Source organism: Ictalurus punctatus, unplaced genomic scaffold (genome assembly GCF_001660625.3).
Source record: "Ictalurus punctatus breed USDA103 unplaced genomic scaffold, Coco_2.0 tig00006747, whole genome shotgun sequence".
Classification (NCBI taxonomy): Eukaryota; Metazoa; Chordata; class Actinopteri; order Siluriformes; family Ictaluridae; genus Ictalurus; species Ictalurus punctatus.
Window position 1 is genome coordinate 30001 of NW_026521119.1, and position 15000 is coordinate 45000.

Here is a 15000-nt window from a genome sequence, read left to right on the forward strand (position 1 = left end):
TCTGTCTCTCTCTCTCTGTCTCTCTCTCTCTCTCTCTGTCTCTCTCTGTCTGTCTGTCTCTCTCTGTCTCTCTCTGTCTCTCTCTCTCTCTCTGTCTCTCTCTGTCTCTCTCTGTCTCTCTCTCTCTCTCTCTCTCTCTCTCTCTGTCTCTCTCTCTCTGTCTCTCTCTCTCTCTCTCTCTCTCTGTCTCTCTCTCTCTCTCTCTCTCTCTCTCTGTCTCTCTCTCTCTCTGTCTCTGTCTCTCTCTCCCTCTGTCTCTGTCTCTCTCTCTCTGTCTCTCTCTCTCTCTGTCTCTCTCTCTCTCTCCCTCTCTCTCTCTGTCTCTCTCTCTCTCTCTGTCTCTCTCTGTCTCTCTCTCTCTCTCTCTGTCTCTCTCTGTCTCTCTCTCTCTGTCTCTCTCTCTCTCTCTCTCTCTGTCTCTCTCTCTCTGTCTCTCTCTCTCTCTCTCTCTGTCTCTCTCTGTCTCTCTCTCTCTGTCTCTCTCTCTCTCTCTCTGTCTCTCTCTCTCTGTCTCTCTCTCTCTCTCTCTCTGTCTCTCTCTGTCTCTCTCTCTCTGTCTCTCTCTCTCTCTCTCTGTCTCTCTCTGTCTGTCTCTCTCTGTCTCTCTCTGTCTCTCTCTCTCTCTCTGTCTCTCTCTCTCTGTCTCTCTCTCTCTGTCTCTCTCTCTCTCTCTCTCTCTCTGTCTCTCTCTCTCTGTCTCTCTCTCTCTCTCTCTCTCTCTCTCTCTGTCTCTCTCTGTCTCTCTCTGTCTGTCTCTCTCTCTCTCTCTCTGTCTCTCTCTGTCTGTCTGTCTCTGTCTCTCTCTCTCTGTCTCTCTCTGTCTCTCTCTCTGTCTCTCTCTCTGTCTCTCTCTCTCTGTCTCTCTGTCTCTCTCTCTCTCTGTGTGTGTCTGTCTGTCTCTCTCTCTCTCTGTGTCTGTCTCTCTCTCTCTCTCTCTGTGTCTGTCTCTCTCTCTCTGTCTCTCTCACACACACACTCGCAAACAAAAGATGGTGCTAACAGCCTCCGCATAAACAGAAGTTGAACTTTAATGAACCCTGGTTAACGTGTTACTGCTTCTTTCTCTGTGATGGGGGGAGGAGCTTGCAGACCTCAGGAAGGGAGGGGGAGGAGCTTGCAGACCTCAGGAAGACAGGGGGAGGAGCTTGCAGACCTCAGGAAGACAGGGGGAGGAGCTTGCAGACCTCAGGAAGGCAGGGGGAGGAGCTTGCAGACCTCAGGAAGGCGGGGGAGGAGCTTGCAGACCTCAGGAAGGCAGGGGGAGGAGCTTGCAGACCTCAGGAAGGCAGGGGGAGGAGCTTGCAGACCTCAGGATGTTGGTTGTTAACTGGGATCAACAGCTACAGAGAAGCTGTGTAAACGGAACAATAGCTCTTATCTCGTTTCCAAAGAGCTGATGATAACTGCCATAAAAATAAAGGTGCGCGTGTGTGTGTGCGCGCGCGCGTGCGTGTGTGTGCGTATAGATGTATATTGGCACATTCCAAAGTCCAAAGCACTACGTGTAGCTGTTTCATCCTGTCAATTATCTGTGGGTCAGTAAGTGGGTGGGGCTGGAGTTACATGGTGTAAAGCATGCTAACTGAATACAACCTTGTGGTTGCTAGCTAGCATGATGCTAACTCCTCCCTGCTAGCTGTCTTACATTACAATTGCTCAACCAATCAAAAAACCCGATCCTGTCACATCATCTCTAACCTTTCCTTCAACCGTGGGATCAGCTTAGCCATAAAATTAGTTTAAAAAAAGTATGTAATTTAATACAGCTAGTTAACATCATGCTAGCTAGCGGCCACAAGGTTGTTTTCGCTGCTAACCAGGTTAGCATGAGTGACACCGAGTAATCCTCAAACAGAGGGACAGAGTGCGCTCCGGGGAAGGAAATGGACAAATGGAGATTTAGATCAGATAGAGACGTGATTGTTATGAGAACAGGAAGCTGCATGATTCCACACATCACGGGGAAACTCCACACTCACTCACTCACTCACACACACACACACACACACACGGGCGCTCACACACTCCCTGTTATGACTCAACACCATTTACAGACATCCTGTAGAATAAACCAGAGTGTGTTCTGGTTCTGTTTTAACACAATAGCAGACCCAAAGTGTATCATTTGAATATGCAAATTAGGTCATGCACCACGTCCTCCTGCCAACCCAATTCCTTAATATCACCCTCTCTCTCTCTGACACACATACAAACACATTCTAGGGATTATGGGTAAGCGATGGAGTAATGCCACACCCTCCAATACCCTAACAGCATGTTGCTGATGTGTTTATTGACGATGAGAGCTGATTGGTCGAGCTGGGAGGCGTGTCCCAAAACACTGCGTCCGGAAACACTGCAACCTTCCAGGGTTTTAGAGAAAGAGACAGAAATAGAAAGACAGAGAGAGGGATGGACAAAGAGAGAGAGAGAGAGACAGAAAGAAGATGAGACAGACAGGGATAAATAGAGATAAAGAAGCAGGCAGTAATATAATATATTTATATATAATGTACAGTAACTACATATATAAATATAATTGTTCATAAACAGTGTTAGTGACAGTGTTGTGGTACTGAACATAAACATTGTGTATTTAAGTTTGTCATTAAAAATAAACTTCTGCCTAGCGGACACGCCCACTACTCCACGTGTGAGGGGTTACAGCGCAGGAGGATAAATCAGTCCTGACTTACACGTACTTCAGGTCTCACACGCACACACACACACAAATACCACTTCCTCGTCATATGACAGTGACAGGACATGTGTTTCAGTCACGTACACGCACACGCACACACACACACACACACACATAGTGGAGTTATAGGTTAACTCATGCCTGCTTGTATATACAGAGAATTTTGACCTTGAAACATCCTCACTGTGGAAGAATAAAGAATCACCACACACACACACACACACACACTACACTAGCACACTTCCTGAAAGAAACAATGTGCTTGTGAGCAGTTGAAATGGATGGATAGATAGACCGAGGTTCATTTTTCACCCTTGCAGCGTCACATGACTTTTAGATTCCGTTGAATTGTAAATAAGATTTTATTGTATTTTTTTCCCTCACTGCTCATAGAAATACAAACACACGGCTTGGTTTCCAGCAGCTTGATGAACCGGTTACCTGGAGGCTTTGGGCTTGGTGACGGTTATAAAATTAAACAACTGAAATTTTCCACTCAACTAATACAAAAAAAATCTCATCTCCCCTCTAGCATCGTTCTCATAAACACAGATTATTACACTTACAGGATTTTCTCTCTACACTTTGTACAAATACAACTTATCACACTTGTGATAGATAAACATACAACCCCAATTCCAAAAAAGTTGGGACAGGGGCAAAAAAAAGGCTGGTAAGTGTTACTAAAAAGAAACAGCAGGAGGAACATTTTGCAACTACTTAGGTTAATTGGGCAGTCTTTTGTACTGAGCACTGATAAAAAACCGGATGGTCCCTCTCCTCTTTAGTCCTCTTTAGTTTAGAGGACGTGGTGTCCATGGTTTCCAAAAGGAATTTCACATTTGGATTCGTCTGACTACAGAACAGTTTTCCACTCTGCCTCGGTCCATTTTAAATGAGCTTTGGCCCAGAGAAGACGGCGGCGTTTCAGGATCATGTTCACATATGGCTTCTTCTTTGCATGATAGAGCTGTAACCAGCGTTTGTGGATGGCACGGTGAACTGTGTTCACAGACAATGAGTCCTGGAGGTGTTTCTGAGCCCATGCAGTGATTTCCATTACAGAAACAGGTCTGTTTTTAAGGCAGTGCCGTCTGAGGGCCTGAAGATCACGGGTATGCAGTATTGATTTTCACCCTTGTCCCTCGTGCACAGAGATTTCTCCAGATTCTCTGAATCTTGTGATGATATTATGTCCTGTAGATGATGAGAAATTCATAGTCTTCACAATTTTACGTTGAGGAACATTATTCTGAAATTGTTCCACAAATTGTAGACGCAGTTTTTCGCAGATTGGTGAACCTCTGCCCATCTTTACTTCTGAAAGACTCTCTAAGATACTCTTTATAAGAATATAGAAACTGTTAAATGGAGTTAGTCGTAATATGGAACAGAGTGCAGAGTGCAGGCCCCAGGACCTCGACATCACCTGAAGACCCCGCGAGTGATGTGAGTGGAAACAAAAGCGGTATCTAAGCCAGGCTAAAGGCTAAACCCCCAGCAGACCATTCCCACCATTTTACTCACCAACTCCTCCTCAGTCGAAAACCAAATGGACTGCTGCATCTTTATTTTCACAGAAACGTGGCTCCATAACAAGCTCAGCTGGATGGACTGATGAACCACATTGCCGACAGAGATACTGCTTTTTCTGGTAAGACTCACAGTGGAGGTTTATGTATCTACATAAACAAAGAATGGTGTACTGTACAGTATGAACGCTGGTAAAATGCTGTTTTATTTGCATCAGGAGTTCACATCTGTACTCATTGTTCCTGTGGACATCCCTCTGGACGCTAATACAAAGGAAGCGTTAGGGTAAATATACAGGACGGGTCGGTGAGTAAATGACAGACTGCACCACATGGCTCCTGGGGACTTTAATCAGACTAACATCAAATTTCAAACACATCAAGTTTACAACCAGCGTCACTGTCTGATCAGACGGCGAGATCCTGCAGCAGAGAACATCATCGTATCACAAACACTGTATCAGTAAAGCCACCAAAACAGTGGTTGACCCCTCCCATCCCTCTCATAACCTTCTGCAGAAGATACTGAAGTGTCCACACCAAGTCCTACCTCCATCACGCTCTAGCCAGTTTAATCACTCCATCTCCGTATCTTGTTGGTTTTCTTTACTATACCGTAGTCATTGATTCACCGTCCACCTACACCAGTATTACCTGTCCTACTGGTACACCACAATACACTGGTATATGCTGCTGGTTGTGCTTATAAGACTTTACTCACCACACACACTCGCTTTGCTACTGTTCACACTCTTACAGTTGTGTTGTGTGTTAACTTTTCTGCCCAGTTCCAATCTTTTCCATTTGTGACAGGATCCGATATCTGATATGGTTTCTCTGAAATATCTGATCCACCATTTTTGGCTGGAATCGGCCGGATAGCGATGCTGGGAATCAGACAGGTGCCATTTCTAGTTCAAATACAACTATACACAGTTTCCATATGTTTAAGTTCAAAATATCACATTGGATTTTTTTTTTGTGCTTATTCGATATTAAAGGTGCCAATACTTATGGAGGTAAATCTATATAACTCAGAGCATGATATATAAAAAAACAAAACAAATGTGCATGTGAGTGTGTGTGTATATGTGTGTGTGTGTGTGTGTGTGTGTGCGTGTGTGTGTGTGTGACAGAGCAATAAACCCTACTTCCTTGTTCATGTGTGTACACTCTTGATGAGTCAGCAGAGTGGGAGGAGTTTCTCAGTGTCTGATTATAATACACACAATGCTGGTTATGTACTGTTTTGCTTGGCACACACACACACACACACACACACACACACACACACACACACACACACACACACACACAGAGGGTGGAACGAGAAACTAACACTTATTAAACATGGTGAAGGGTGTGGCCCAGAAACATTAATCTATTATTGATATGAAAAACAAACAGGCGCTGAACCCTCAGGGTGGAACATGGTGTGTGTGTGTGTGTGTGTGTGTGTGCGCGCGTGTGTGTGTATTAACAGAAGTGCTGTTAATTATACAGGAAGTGGGAGCGCTCCAGTAGAGTGGGCCTGAATTTCACACTTCCTGTATGTGTTTTTAATCATGTGTCTGATGTCTCAGAGCTCCTCATGTCAATAATATCACGAATGTCACATCTAAATAATCTGAACCGTTACTGAACAGCGTGCTCTTCGCTAGTCCCGCCCCGCACTATACGATGCCTGGGAGATCTCTGAAAGGGGCGGAACCTCGTAACCAACAGCCAATCACTGAACAGGTAACGAACATGACTGACATCTCAGACTTAATCACATCGATTGCAGCAGTCGCTCGGTAACTCAAACAAATCTATAAACTTTAAACTTCCAACCCTTCTCCAGCTCATGATGAGTCTGTTTCAGGAAGTACACACTCACTTTAATTCAGCTTCACTTTATTCACATTTCTCTCCGTCACAGAGCAGAGGTACAGCCGCTGTTTCATCATCACATCAATCATCATCATCACATTCAGCAGTGTCAGGGTTCAGTGCTGCGATAAAGATCTCATATACATGCAAAATAAATATATACATCATCAGTAGCTATACGCACGCACGTATAGTCTTATATACACACACACTTTACGCGTTATTGCCAGATGATCATGTCACTTGGTCAGTTTCTTCACAATCTCCAGTTCCTCCACCGGCTTCCACTGCTGCTTGATGGTGATGAGCTGTACAACACACACACACACACACACACACACACACACACACACACACATTAATATAAAATAACACAAACTAAAATATCATAATAAAGTATACACAATCACAGCCACTAACATTACAGGAAAACTGTCAGAAATATTAAAAGAATTTATATTATTATTAAAAACCATGATAGATACCATTCTGAAATGACTTTTATATAAACAAATATAAAAAATCAAAAAGAAATGCAGAAATGAGATTCACTTATGAAAGAAAGAAATAATAATAAAAACAGAAGATTAGTCTGGAACCTTTTGTGGTTTAGACGGGTCGAGTCTCTCCCAGGGCTCAGGGTTTGCGTTTTTATTCAGTCTGTAGAATAAATAGATTCAACATTTTATTACAATGCTTTTATTATCGATGAGTAAACACACACACACACACACACACACACATCAGAAACTCTTACATAACATCTGTTTTGGTGAACAGGAAGTAGATGCAGGCCGACGTGGCTCCAGTCGCCGCAAACGCCATGAAACCAATCAGAGGGATGAGCTGCGAATGAAAAGTCACAAACATCAGAAACTTAACAATGGCAGAAATGTCGTAAAAACATCACAAATGTCGCAAACATCAAACATCTGTTGCAAGCATCAGAAACGTCAGAAACGTTAAAAATGCTACAAACGTCAGAAACGTCGCAAAAACGTCAGAAACGTTAAAAATGCTACAAACGTCAGAAACGTCGCAAAAACGTAGCTATAATGTCGAAAAATGCTACAAATATCAGTAACGTCACAAAAACATCAGAAATGTCGCAAAAATTTAACAAATGTTACAAACGTCAGAAATGTCGCAAAAACGTCAGAAACGTCGCAAATGTTTACAAACAGCGTAAACATCAAAAACGTCAGAAACGCTGCAAATGTTAAAAACGCCACAAACATTAGAAACATCGCAAAAACTTCAGAAACGTCACAAATGTTTAAAAACCGCGTAAACATCAAAAACATCAGAAACATCAGAAACGAGGCAAACATTAAAAAAGTTGTAACCGTCAGAAATTTCGTGAACGTAAATACCTACTGACTATATCAGGGCTGGCAGAGGAGTGCCAATACTTTCTATCACACGGCCTACTGATCTGTATTATTCACTAATCTGTATTCTTTTTTTAATGATCTCCTTTTCCTTTTGTTCGTTTTATTTGTCTTTTGCAGAGTGTATTGTTTAAGAGTACACGGATGCGAGACCCTACATGTAGGAGCGGCACGTTTAATCAGTCCGTCAGATTGGTGTATGAACTGCATTTAATTATTCATTAAACTGTTTCATTAACATATTAAACCTCAACAGAAAAATGTTTATTTGACAGATCTTACCCACCGCATTTTCTAAAACTTTTCTGAAACATTTTATCTATGACATCATAAAAAAAGGTTTATTTTTAATTTTATTATTATTATTATTTTTTAGAAATTATACGCATATTTAATCAGATGAAGCCTCATTTGCATAAATAAATGAAATTTGTTGTCCCTGCTCATGTGTATTGTCTCACCTTAGAGGCTCATATTTCTGCTTCATCATGCTACAACAAGTTTACTTCCCAACAACAGTCGAGTTTCAACAATAAATTCCAGTCTAATCTGATTTTAAACACACACACACACACACACACACACACACACACACACACACACACACACACACACAAACAAAATGTAAAAACTGACCTCCTTTCTCTTCCTGAGCATCTGCACAAATCCTCCAGTCACCATTTTCTACAAAAATCAAAAAACTTATTACAGTGAAGAAGAAGAAGAAGAAGAAGAAGAAGAAGAAGAAGAAGAAGATGAAGAAGAAGATGATGATGAAGAAGAAGATGAAGATGATGAAGATGTGATATAGTGTAATGGCTCGAGCAGACTCACCTGAGCCCGAGTGGAGGTCACGCTGAGAGAAAGTGAGTTTCTGCACCAGTGTCTCAGTAGTTCAGCCTTAAATTGCAGTTGAGACGAGGATGATGGCACGTACACACACACGCACACACACACCCTGTCTATCAGGAAACTCTGTCACCATAGCAACCACCAGCCTCCATACTGTCTGTGGCGCCCCCTGCTGGCCACATGACTGCAACAGCTTCGCTAAGGTGATCTTAGTGACGAACCCCATGAGGCCGGATTCACTGCATCATAAGCAGGTTCTGCACAAATGTGTGTGTGTTAGGGATGTCACGATACCAAACATCAAGTAGTCGGTACCGATACCACCAAAAGAACATGATACTCAAAAACAAAGTTAATACCACGCTGTGGTATAAAAATAAAATTTAAAAAATAAAATTAAAAACTCTCCTGAGGACATCCTCCTCTGGCTGATACTGGCAAGGGGGGGGGGGGGGGGTATTTTAGTTATCAACCACTGTCTGACAATGAGTGGAGGTGCACTCCTAAACGTGCGCACACACGCATGCACTCACACACACACACACACACACACACACACACACACACCTTGTCCTCTGAATGCAGCATTAGTATAAATTCACTGACGTGGTGTCGGACAGAGAGATTTATTAAAGCGTGAACGTGTGAATAATTATGAGTGACACTACTGCATGTCTCTGACAGGACGCGGGCTGGAGGGAGATGATGGAGGAACATTAGGAGGAAGTTTATAACACTGCAGCGTGTTAGCGTCGTTAACAATAACTGTCTATCGCTAACATTACATGGAGCGTAACGTTCGCTGGTTTCACGCCAGCTGTCCCAAACACACATGACACAGCACCGGCTTTCAGCTGCTTCTCCAAATCCCAGGTGTTTCCTCGCCGTGTCTGAAATGAACGCTAGCATCGGCCGCACACCGGAAACCCATACGAGCTTTCCTCCCTTTTCCTCTCAACGAGTGGGGGCGGAGCTAAACTTGTTAAGCTAAGCTAATCTTCTGTAGTTTTCCCCGTGTGCTTGTAGGCGTTCCTCTTCTTCAGCACTCGCGGACCGACTAAAACACTTGCACGTATTTGCTGCCCCCTTCAGGTCCGGAAGAGTCGCAACCTGGTACTTTCAGTACTTTCGTTACACACGGTGCCAACACTACTGCAGAAAAACAAGTACCGTCATGTTTTAACAATGTTGGTACCGGCTTGGTACCGAAGTATCGGTTCTCGTGACATCCCTAGTGTGTGTGTGAGTGTGTGTGTGTGTGTCGGCCAGAAGTCAACAAGGAATTAATTAAGCAGGAGACTGTACTGTTACATCATACACTGGGTTTGTCCTCGTCTCCACTCCTCCATGCTCCTCCCCTGGTCCAGCAGCATCACAACACACTGTCATTTTTACCTTTAACACTTATTTCTAATAAAGTTTCAGCATAACAGAGAGTCTATAATCACGTTCAAGCTCAGTCTATAAAATAAAACATATACAATTATAGCCAACAAAAATAAGACAAAAAATAAAAAAACTAAATATGCTTTGAAATTATTTAAAATTTTTTTAAAAAAATCTATATTCATATAAAAATACGATTAAAAATGGAGAAAAAAAAATTCTAGTTAAAAGTTAAGATGTTAGCACAGACCTTCCACCAACTATTATAAAACTAATGAGATTAGAAAGACCCAGGAACTTTAGGCTCCGGAATGTTCAAGACCAAGACGATGTTTAGTTCAGGTACTCCGGCCCAGGAACTTTTACAACTGGAACTTTTCAGCTCTGGAAATTTTAGAACTGGAACTTTTACAAATAAAAAACTTTTTAGCAGTGGAACCCTTTAAAACGTTTACTTTAAAAAACACAACGTCTTAGCACTAGAATTTTTAGCACTGGAATATTTAAGGAAAGGAACTTTTAGCACTAGAACTTCTTTGTGGTGGTACTTTTTTAAAACTGGAACTTTTTAGAACTAAAGATTTTAAGCATTGGAACTTTTAACCACATGAATTTTAAGCTATGAAACCTGTCAGCCCAGATTTCTCCAAAACCTTTAGCAACAGAACATTTAGCCCAAGAGCTTTAACCCATGACTGCCCAGTAAATTTAATCTCAAGAACCTTTAAGAACCGAAACCTTTTAGCAAACGCACAGTGGAACTTTTAAGTAGAAGAAACTAAACCTGATGTTTTCTAACTGATTTCAACTGACTAAATAAAGTAATACTATGTAAATAATAATAATAACAATAATAATAATGTTTATATATTTTTATATACGGTCCCATTCCCAAAGACAGATTTATTCACGGGTAAAATAAAGCGTTGAGGGAGAATAAAAGCGAGAGACTGTATGGAGGAGATTAGGAATTTGGCCCTGACCGTTACAGCGGTCAGCCTGGGGCTTCAGTTCCTGGTTAATCCCTGTTTACACTAAGTCCCACCCAGTGGGAGGAGTCAGGAACAGCAGGTTTGACCCTCAGTATAGTAGAGCAGCTTTTGTTCAGGGAGGCTGCTGAAGTGCTGAGAGACTGTGGAGTTAAAAATGTCATGGCTTCAGCAGACGGATGACACAAAGGACATATTTATAGACCACACACACACACACACACACACACACACACTGAAGTGAATATGCATTGTGTGTCACATTTCCTGACATTCTGGACTTACAGTAAGAACACCTTAGATTCAGTGAAAAGTTTTTAATCAGGAGTTTAAACGGCTCTCACAAAACACTAAACAATGTTCTCAGTGTTAGCATACCAAAAAACACACTGTTTAACCACAGCAGGCTAACCGCGGCATGCTAACCGCGGCATGCTAACCGCGGCATGCTAACGGTAGCTGTGTTTGAAGAGCTGTTGGTACTGCAGGAGCTGCTGTGAGCTGATAGATGGTTGGAAATTCTGTAGAACCTTCTGGAAGTGTTTCTGCTGCACTGCTGACACACTCATACCTTCTTCATGAAGGGCTAACAGAGCCGCCTACACACACACACACACACACACACACACACACGTCAAATCAGCTAATTCAACACCACGTTCTCCACTACCTAGGGTGTAATAATAATAATAATAATAATAATAATAAACAGGTTGTAACCTCCTTGCAGAGGTTTTCCAGGTCGGCTCCGGAGAACAGGTTTGTCTGGGTTGCCAGATCCTCCAAACACACATCCGAGTTCAGCGGCATTTTCTCTGTGTGGAGCTGCAGGATGGCCAGACGAGCCTGAAAACACACACACACACATTTTATTTCTGGGACGGTGGAGTGTACGTATAGGTCCGGTAGGATTGGGTATAAGTGCTTCAGTACCTTTCAGTCAGGTGTTTGTTGGAGGAGACAGCAATATTCCTATAGTTCAGGTAAAGTATTTGTGGAGGAGCTAAATGTTATCTGTAGCGTCAGGCAGGGTAAAGGTGGGAGGAGCCACATTTACATTGACATTTATTCATTTAGCAGATGATTTTATCCAAACTTACAAATGAGGAAATACAGGCAAAGTGATCTATCAAGCGGAGAACAATACAAGTAGTGCTACTGTACACGATCTAATAATGGAGCTCTAGAGAAGCAAAGTGCGCAGAGTCGGGGGTAGGGTGTGGGGTTGGTGTTTTAGGGGTTAGTTATGTTAAGCTAAAAGTTTATCTGTAGGGTCAGGTGTTTGTGGGTGGAGCTAATAGGTTACCTGTAGGTCAGGTGGGGGGACGTATATGATGTGGTCGAATCGTCCAGGGCGGAGCAGAGCGCTGTCCAACATGTCCGGCCTGTTAGTGGCAGCAACAATCATCACATCCTGATTACATGCTTCCTGTAGCTGCATCTGTAACACACACACACACACACACACACGTACAGTATAGCACTTGAAACCTATAATCCAGTTTATTATTATTATTATTATTATTATCATGATGTTGTTGCTATGGTTACTGACCCGTTGGTCTCTGTGTGCTCTCTCTTTGTCCCTCTTACTCGGTGCTGTCCCTCGTCTCTCAGCGGTTTTAAAGCCCACACCGTCTAACTCATTCAGCAGGACAGACAACACCTGAGCCTGTACACTGCTACCACAGGAACCGCCTCCGTCGTCACGACAACCCACCATGCTGTCAATCTCATCCAGAAACACAACGGAGGGAGAACACGCTCGCGCCTGACGGAACAGCTGAGAGACGAGAGTGATGAATTTATTCAGAGAAGCTGTGTGTGTGTGCGGGTGTGTGCGCGTGTGTGTATGTGTGTGTACCTTAGCGAGTGTCCTCTCCGAGTCCCCTACGTAGGGAGAGTACAGCTCCGCCCCGCTCAGTGTGAGGAAGCTGCAGTGTGATGAAGATGCTGCTGCTTTCACCAGCGTGGTCTTAGCGCAGCCCGGCGGCCCGTACAGTAACACACCCCGCGCACGACACACACCCATACGCACAAACGCCTCGGGGAACTTCATCGGCCACTCCACACTCTACACACACACACACACACACAATTAACATTTATAAAAAAGAAATAAAAAAGGGAAAGGTAAGTAAAAAAAGTACACAGAAGTAAAAGATGAGAAAAAGACAAAAAAACAGGAAGACTGACATATGAGTGTGTGTGTGTGTGTGTGTGCATGTGTACCCGTGCGTGTGCATGTGTGTATATGAGAGTGTGTATGAGAGATGTGTGTGTGTGTGTACGTGTGTGTGTGTGTGTGTACGAGATGTGTGTGTGTATGTGTACATGTGTGTATACGAGTGTGTGAGTGTATATGAATGAGAGTGTATGTGTGTGTGTGTGAGAGATGTGTGTATGTGTACATGTGTGTATATGTGTGTGTGTGTGTATGAGATGTGTGTGTGTATGTGTACATGTGTGTATATGTGTGTGTGTGTGTGTGTGTGTATATGAATGAGAGTGTATGTGTGTGTGTGTGTATGTGTACGTGTGTATACGAGTGTGTGTGTGTGTGTATATGAATGAGAGTGTATGTGTGTGTGTGTGTGTGTGTGTGTATGAGAGATGTGTGTGTGTATGTGTACATGTGTGTATACGAGTGTGTGTGTATATGAATGAGAGTGTATGTGTGTATATGAATGAGTGTGTGTGTGTGTGTATGAGAGATGTGTGTGTGTGTGTGTATGTGTACATGTGTGTATATGTGTGTGTGTGTGTGTGTGTGTATGAGATGTGTGTGTGTGTATGTGTACATGTGTGTATACGAGTGTGTGTGTGTGTATATGAATGAGAGTGTGTGTGTGTATGAGTACGTGTGTATACGAGTGTGTGTGTGTGTGTGTATGTGTACGTGTGTATACGAGTGTGTGTGTGTGTGTATATGAATGAGAGTGTGTATGTGTGTGTGTATGAGATGTGTGTGTGTATGTGTACATGTGTGTATATGAATGAGAGTGTGTGTGTATGTATGTGTACATGTGTGTATACGAGTGTGTGTGTGTGTGTGTGTGTATGTGTACATGTGTGTATACGAGTGTGTGTGTGTGTGTGTGTGTATATGAATGAGAGTGTGTGTGTGTGTGTGTGTGTATGAGAGATGTGTGTGTTTTCTCTCCTCACCTGTCTGAGTTTGAGCTTTACTTCCTCCAGTCCTCCGATTCGCTCCCAGCTCACAGGTGTAAACTCAGCCACGCCCACACTGCTCCTCAGGCAGGAGGGAGGGACCAATCGCAACGCTTTCACAAAATGCTCCATTCTCACTTTACCATCCTCACCCCCTGATTGGCCGGAATTTCCAGCTCCGCCCTGAAAGAACACCAGAGTCCAAACTATAACTGAGAGCTGAACAGTGTTCTCAGATCTGTGTGTGTGTGTGTGTTGTGTGTGTACTCCGTGTGTGTGTGTGTGTGTGTGTGTGTGTGTGTGTATGTTGTGTGTTGTATGCTACCTGTGTAGAGTGTAGTATAGCCTGCAGCGTTGCCTCTCTACTGAGCGCGCTCAGATCCGCCCCCACGTATCCGCTCGTCATCTCGGCGATGGAGTTGAGATCTACAGACGCGGAGAGCGGAACACTGCGACACACACACTGCAGAACCCGGTACCGCTGCTGCAGAGTGGGAACACCTACAACTATCTGTAACACACACACACACACACACACACACACACACACACACACACAGTCTTTCTTTATTACAGACTCTATTCTCCATTTTATTCCTCTTTCCTCTCTCTATCTTTCTCTCCTTTCCTTTTCTCTTTTTGGTTTTTTTCTTCCTCCACATTTTGAGGAGAACATTCTTCATCTCTCTTTCTTTCTTCCAGCTTTATTACCTTTGTGTTTTTCATCCCTTTCTCTCTTTCTTTCCTGCCATCCTTTTTCTTTACTTCCCTCCATCAGATGAGAATGTGCTGAGTATTTGTTCCTGATAGAGACACAGATGTGGAGTAATGCTGGAAAGTTAAATGCGGTGTAAGTGATGATGAGGATGATGAAGATGATGTTTCGGGTTCTGTCGGTTCTGTACCTCTCTGTCGAAGCGACCGGGTCTCCTGAGCGCCGGGTCGAGGGCGTCTGGCCGGTTGGTGGCTCCGATGATGACGAACCCTTCATCGCTGCCGATTCCGTCCATGAGGGTGAGGAGCTGAGCGACGAGACGGTTCTCCGGGGTTCCGGTGCTGGAGCTCCGTTTCGGACACAGCGCGTCGATCTCATCGATGAAGAGCAC

At 43.4% G+C, this 15000-nt stretch overlaps 2 protein-coding genes across 2 annotated transcripts in view; both read right to left on the minus strand.

Moving 5' to 3' along the window:
* Positions 1-6112: 6112 nt before the first annotated feature.
* cunh15orf48 (chromosome unknown C15orf48 homolog) lies at positions 6113-8440 on the minus strand. Its single transcript, XM_017466115.3, has 5 exons — positions 8331-8440; positions 8133-8180; positions 6863-6951; positions 6705-6765; positions 6113-6413 (listed from the first exon to the last, which is right to left on the minus strand). Exons 2-5 carry the CDS (start codon positions 8175-8177, stop codon positions 6345-6347), a joined length of 264 nt encoding a protein of 87 aa, XP_017321604.1. The 5' UTR covers positions 8178-8180; positions 8331-8440; the 3' UTR covers positions 6113-6344.
* Positions 8441-11025: 2585 nt separating this feature from the next.
* spata5l1 (spermatogenesis associated 5-like 1) overlaps positions 11026-15000 on the minus strand; it is a 5441-nt gene continuing 1466 nt past the window's right edge. The window contains exons 2-9 of the mRNA XM_017466061.3: positions 14800-15000; positions 14220-14405; positions 13892-14077; positions 12588-12797; positions 12279-12506; positions 12030-12164; positions 11444-11569; positions 11026-11322 (exon numbers count right to left, since the gene is read on the minus strand). The exon at positions 14800-15000 is cut by the window's right edge and continues 882 nt beyond it. Of these exons, the coding sequence (XP_017321550.1) occupies positions 11173-11322; positions 11444-11569; positions 12030-12164; positions 12279-12506; positions 12588-12797; positions 13892-14077; positions 14220-14405; positions 14800-15000 (1422 nt within the window). The 3' untranslated portion in view covers positions 11026-11172. The remainder of the gene's footprint in view (positions 11323-11443; positions 11570-12029; positions 12165-12278; positions 12507-12587; positions 12798-13891; positions 14078-14219; positions 14406-14799) is intronic.

Coding starts and splice junctions, on each gene's coding strand:
- cunh15orf48 (XM_017466115.3), bottom strand. CDS start 8,177: ATGGTGACTGGAGGATTTGTGCAGATGCTCAGGAAGAGAAAGGAG. Junction 6,952..8,132: donor TGCTCAGGAAGAGAAAGGAG/GTCAGTTTTTAC, acceptor TTTCATTCGCAG/CTCATCCCTCTGATTGGTTT. Junction 6,414..6,704: donor ACCCGTCTAAACCACAAAAG/GTTCCAGACTAA, acceptor TGTGTTGTACAG/CTCATCACCATCAAGCAGCA.